Source organism: Gossypium hirsutum, chromosome A05 (assembly GCF_007990345.1).
Source record: "Gossypium hirsutum isolate 1008001.06 chromosome A05, Gossypium_hirsutum_v2.1, whole genome shotgun sequence".
In the NCBI taxonomy this organism is placed as follows: domain Eukaryota; kingdom Viridiplantae; phylum Streptophyta; class Magnoliopsida; order Malvales; family Malvaceae; genus Gossypium; species Gossypium hirsutum.
Genome location: NC_053428.1, coordinates 77,597,076 through 77,602,630, shown reverse-complemented (window position 1 = coordinate 77,602,630; position 5,555 = coordinate 77,597,076). Strand labels below are relative to the sequence as shown.

Sequence of the window (5,555 nt, the reverse complement as noted above, 5' to 3'; positions counted from 1 at the left end):
CAAAATTAATGTTTGTTAACTTTATTAACTTAATATATACATTGATTGTCATGTGCATATCATGTAAAAAATTAATTAATTTTTAAAATTAAAAATATTTAAAAAATAACTTTCATAATTTTTAATTTTAAAATTTTAAAAAATTAATTAATTATTAACATGTTATCCACCTAACAATGGACATAAATATTATATTAGCAAAGTTAAACAAGTTAACCTTTTCGTTATTTTGGGAGGATTTAATAAGCAATGTAAATTAAAAAAAAAATTTAAATGTAAAGTTTAAATTTTGTTATACAGTATAAAAAGCTTACAGGTCGAATTACTTGCTGATTAAAGAGTGACGTACTATTAAAATTTAAAAACTTTTATTTATAAAACATGGATTAAATTGTCGAGTTTAAGACTAATTTGCTGTAGTTGATGTTGTAAACAGATCCCATGTATTTTACCTGAAGGAAAAACAGAAAACAGAGATCTTCCTTTTTCTCGTCTTCAGAATCTATAACGAAAATCTTGATGTTGTGCAATTTTAATTTGATTGTTTTCTGAAAAGAAATGAATTCTCTCTCTACATCTGCTTCGTCTAACTCTTCCGCATCTTCTTCCACTTCTTGGTTTTCCGGCATTGTTAGGGGCCGCGTAGACAAGTCCTCTTCCCTAAAGATGGCTGGCAGCTCCTCCTCAGGTGGCGGCCTTGCCTCCAATAACGAAGGACCCATCAAGGGTAAGAACCAGTTCCGTGGTGTGCTCTTCAAGTATGGGCCTAAGTCCATCCAGGTTTGTCCAATTCAACATTTTAATTCCTTTTTCTGGCTTGAATTTGATTTAAAGGTCAGGTTTTCTATTGAAATTGGTGGGATCTTGGTGCTGGGTAGCTTTCAATTGATTCACTCGTATCTAGGGTGAGCTTGAAGATGCTTTTTATTGTTTAATTGTGTTAGTAAGTGATTTTGGATGTTGATTTGTAGGATTATATTATTATCTTTTTTATTATATGCTGATGGTCAATCCTAAGTTTGAGCATAATTTTGTTGTTTTAAAATGATAATTTTAGCTCTAGTGATAAGAGCTACTTGTTTCTTAACATTGAGAAGATTCATAAAGATTTAGAGGTTTGATTTCCCTATATTCATTTTGAGAAAGCATATTCTTATCTATTCTGGTTACTAGTTGCCGTTTATTGAAGCATACCATGTTGCCAATCTCAATGAACTACTATTGAATACATTTAAGATAAATCTTTTGGTCTGGCATTTTTATCCTGTGAATACAGGGCCAATTTGGCCGTCCTGGACTACACTTCAGCACGTTGGTGGTACTTAAAGTGGCTGCAATTTGTTCCATTCATCTTTTAATGGTTAAATTGACTATTGAGCAGCCGTTTTAGATTGCTGCTCATATTTGCAGTCTATAATGGGGAATTAGTTTTATGCCTTCTGAGAACAGTTGTCATTTCTTTGATAGTTTTACTTATCACTTATCTGAACTGTGCATTCAACATGGTTTTTTATGAATTAGATTTTAGTAAAATGTCAAATTGTCTAGATGATGATACTATTTAGCTGGATTTAGCAACTGAATTGAAAGCATCTTATTTGTTTGGCTTCTTGGTAATGTGATAATGTTGGAACAGTACTGACAAGCAGGTATGTTTTGCATGCGTGGTTTGGTTTTCAGATTGTAAGATGAAATTGTACACTGTTGGTTAGTATTGTTGTCTATGGCTCAGATGCCAAGATGATGCCCTCTTATTGGAACTGATGCTTCTGATGGCCTAATTATATTTTGAAATTAGATATTTCTTATATCATCTTTTACCTTTTTAGGTTGCATTCAAAACCGGTGACTATAAGCAACAAGTTATTTTCATTGGTGGGCTGACTGATGGATTTCTAGCAACTGAGTATGTTTTCTGTCCCATTACCTTCATGAAAGAAATGACATATCTGTTTATAGGAATGAAATCAACCATAATGGTGGAGATCACTGCTGTGCACTTTCTTTAGTTACACATTCCATGTTATCAGGGGTTTATATTTCTTTAAAGATGAGCATTTTTATGGTTTCGGTTGCACTGTAGACTAATCTCCATAATGTTAAAAGCCTTAAAATTGTAACTAAATATTTTGTCTTGGCAATTTGAGAAGTGAGATATCCAAGGAATGGTTTTTTTCTTTTTGTAAAGTTCTTTTGTCCATAATCTCTATAAATGTTAAAATCCTTAAAACAAAGTCGTAACTAAATATTTTGTCTTGGCAATTTGAGAAGTGGGATATCCAAAGAATGACTTTTGAGAAGGCACAAACCTTTCTTGCCTGTCTAAAGTATATAAGAGAGATTGAATATGTAAGAAAAATGTTTTTCTATTGCATGGTTGAATACCCAGTGAGTATTTCAATCTTTTGATTCATAAATGTAACCCTTCGTTTTGGTTTTCAGTTACTTGGAACCTCTTGCAATTGCTTTAGATAATGAAAAATGGTCACTTGTTCAACTACTTATGTCATCCTCATACTCTGGATATGGAACCTCCAGCTTGGAACAAGTAAGATGTATTTTCCACGTAGACATTGATGATTCTGCATGAATCTAGGTTTTTTCCTCTTTTTCATTTTGGTTGCATTCATCATAACATGAGTTGGGTAAATCCCTGATCTTGCCATGTTAAATATGTAATTTGCAATGATGCCACTCTGAAAAGAGAGTGTGGGATCTAACTTCTGGTAAACTTCTTGTCTTCCATGGAGATAAGGGCGTAGCTTAGAATGTTTTTCCCTTCAAATCAGTGAAGTGCTTAGCTTTGTTCATTCAAGCTTCTGTAGTATTTCTTAGTAAATTTCACAGGGTCAGTGAGGAAAAATATCCTGTTTTGAGGATCATGCCTTCTTATTGAAGTTATCTAAAATATTGCTCATAGAATTTATCAAGCTATTTCACCTATTTGATTGGACCATCTAAGAATTACTTTAAAAAATGTGGGAAGAATAGTGAGCTAACTAAGTTTGTTGCTTGCTCTCTTGCTTCTTCCCTTCCTTTTGGTTGGTGTTGGAGATAAATATTTTTTTTTGTGTTTCAGAAGTTGGCTATTTGCTACCTGCCAATATTTTCAATAACTTTACCTTCTGTCCAAAATTTTATGGTTTTTTAGCTATTAATATTTTCTTGATTTTACATCTTTTTAGCCATTGAACTTGAAACAAGTATATGTACCCTTGAGTGTTCTTCTATGTTTGTCAAACTTCATGTTATTCTGCTCTCCTTTTTAAGATGTTCTTTCACCATTTTTCTTGAAGGATGCCATGGAGATCGATCAGCTTATTAGTTACTTAATCAACAAAGAAAATTCTGAGGGTGTGGTCCTTCTTGGTCATAGCACTGGCTGTCAGGTAGTCGCTGATTTTGTGTTAAATTTGTTCTGTATCCAAAGTTTGTATGGCTGCTCATCTATGCATTTTTCTGAGGTAATAAGGGTGATTGTTTACTTGTTTGTCCATGAAACTAGGATATTGTGCATTACATGCGCACAAATGCAGCTTGTTCCCGAGCAGTCCGTGCTGCCATTTTGCAGGTAGCTTCTATTCCTTTGATCAACTTGTTTTCTTTATGTATGCTTTATCTGCTGTTCATGTACTTGACTATACAGGAGTGAGAAAGGGAGTTTTTCTAGTCTGTTACCATGATAATTTAAGCAGAAATCCTGCTCTACTTGAAGTGGAGGAACATCTTATTACTGTTTGGAATTTATTTATTTTTTTGTTTGTTGTTCAATTGCGTATGCATTGGTTCTACTTGCTGCTTTAGTCATATTGCCTAATTTGAATTTTTAGGCTCCAGTTAGTGATCGAGAATACAGGGCAACCCTTCCTGAAACAGCTGCCATGATTGACTTGGCTACAAGCATGATAAAGGAAGGTCGGGGTTCAGACTTAATGCCTAAGGAAGCAGATCCATCCCCTATAACTGCCTATAGGTAGGTACACTATCATTGTCTTTCATCTTGAAATGACTGTATGCCTTTATCATTCCTCAATTTATAAAAGCGTCCTCCTTTGTCCAATGAAGTCAATACCTGTCTAGATGTTTATGCTATGTGCAAATATAACAGTAGTGGCATAATAATATATCCAATGATATCAAGAAACTTTTGGATATTTTTACAGGAAACTTGAGGTCACATTAGTCTTCTTGTGATTGATGTCACTCTATGATCCTCCGTTTTAATGCTCTTATGCGACTGCTTTTTCTTCTTTATTGAGAATTCCAATGTCTTGCAGATATAACTCCCTTTGTGCCTACATGGGGGATGATGACATGTTCAGTTCAGACCTTAATGAGCACCAGCTTAGAATGAGACTTGGACACATGTCTAGCACTCCTTGCCAGGTACCATACACCTTTCATATTCGCAGCCTTGGGAGCCAACAACTTTTTATGTCAGTTTGTAGTATATATCTTAGTGTTTTGCTTAATGAGTACGATTCTCAGTGGTATTTCATAGAAAACTTGCATGTGGTTGTTTTCTTCTAGGTTATCTTTTCCATGGATGATGAATATGTGCCAGAGTATGTTGATAAGAAAGCCTTGGTTGAAAGGTGAGACCAGAAACTCTTCCCATTGAAGTTTTCCTGGCAACATTGTGCATTTCCTTAAGCATTGTATTAGATCAGCTCTTTATTGCATCCAACAGTGTGCATTACCTGATCATATGGTCTAGTTGGTTTCTCCGGGAAACAAATGTACATTCAATTCAGCATCCCGTGTTCGTACCCATAATGTCCTTATCGCTTGCATGTCTATGCTATGTGGTCCTAAGAGAGTACATGTGTTTCCTTATCCCCATTGTGCTGATTCGTTAACTCCTACAGATTGTGCAGAGCTATGGGCGGTGCAGAAAAAGTTCAAATAGAGTACGGTAATCACTCCCTCTCTAACCGAGTCCAAGAAGCTGTGCAGGCCGTTATTGATTTTGTTAAAAGAGAAGGACCCAAAGGCTGGGATGACCCATGGAGCTAATGCTCTGATATTCTCTTTGTCCTTTGTTTTTATTTTTTCCCTCTTATTCTCTCCTTCCTGTATCATGCTCAGTGATTTTGATTATTCATAATATATTTAACAAAAGTGTTGGGTGAATTTCATCTGAAAGAAGTTTTATATTTGTATGGATAACGTTGTATTATTTAGAGGCTGGCTTTTATTTAGTCTTAAGTTTCTTACTCCATTCATTGTTGTAATATTTTGAGGCTGATCAACTGAACATACCCAAGAAAAACTACAAGTTTCAAGAAAAAACTTGCTGGAGATCACATGAAGAAATTCTTCTTGCATTTTAGAGACCCGTGTGAACCTTTGGAAAGAGTCACATTTTCTTACTAACTCACTTCTCTCCAAGATGAGTTGGCTAGTAGTATCCTTGTATTACAATTTTTTTGAGATAGCACTTTTCAGCCCATTTAAGTCCACAAATACCTTCATTTATTTATTGGGGAACATGTTTCACCTCCTTAGATTCTAGGCATCATATATAAAGCTCAAATAAACTCTTCCAAAGATAT

The 5,555-nt window shown here is 34.7% G+C and overlaps 1 protein-coding gene across 1 annotated transcript; it reads left to right on the top strand.

The window, feature by feature from the left end:
- The first annotated feature begins 335 nt into the window (after nucleotides 1-335).
- On the top strand, nucleotides 336-5,133 carry LOC107957322 (UPF0613 protein PB24D3.06c). Its single transcript, XM_016892826.2, has 9 exons — nucleotides 336-780; nucleotides 1,830-1,906; nucleotides 2,443-2,548; nucleotides 3,297-3,389; nucleotides 3,506-3,571; nucleotides 3,831-3,973; nucleotides 4,278-4,386; nucleotides 4,531-4,595; nucleotides 4,869-5,133. The coding sequence occupies exons 1-9, from the start codon at nucleotides 559-561 to the stop codon at nucleotides 5,014-5,016; spliced, it is 1,029 nt and encodes a 342-aa protein (XP_016748315.2). The 5' UTR covers nucleotides 336-558; the 3' UTR covers nucleotides 5,017-5,133.
- Nucleotides 5,134-5,555: the final 422 nt, after the last annotated feature.

Excerpts from the sequence above, each read along its gene's own strand:
- LOC107957322 (XM_016892826.2), top strand. The coding sequence starts at position 559 with ATGAATTCTCTCTCTACATCTGCTTCGTCTAACTCTTCCGCATCTTCT. Across the intron at positions 4,387-4,530 it reads TGTCTAGCACTCCTTGCCAG|GTTATCTTTTCCATGGATGA; the intron begins GTACCATACACC and ends GTTTTCTTCTAG. Across the intron at positions 4,596-4,868 it reads AAGAAAGCCTTGGTTGAAAG|ATTGTGCAGAGCTATGGGCG; the intron begins GTGAGACCAGAA and ends TAACTCCTACAG.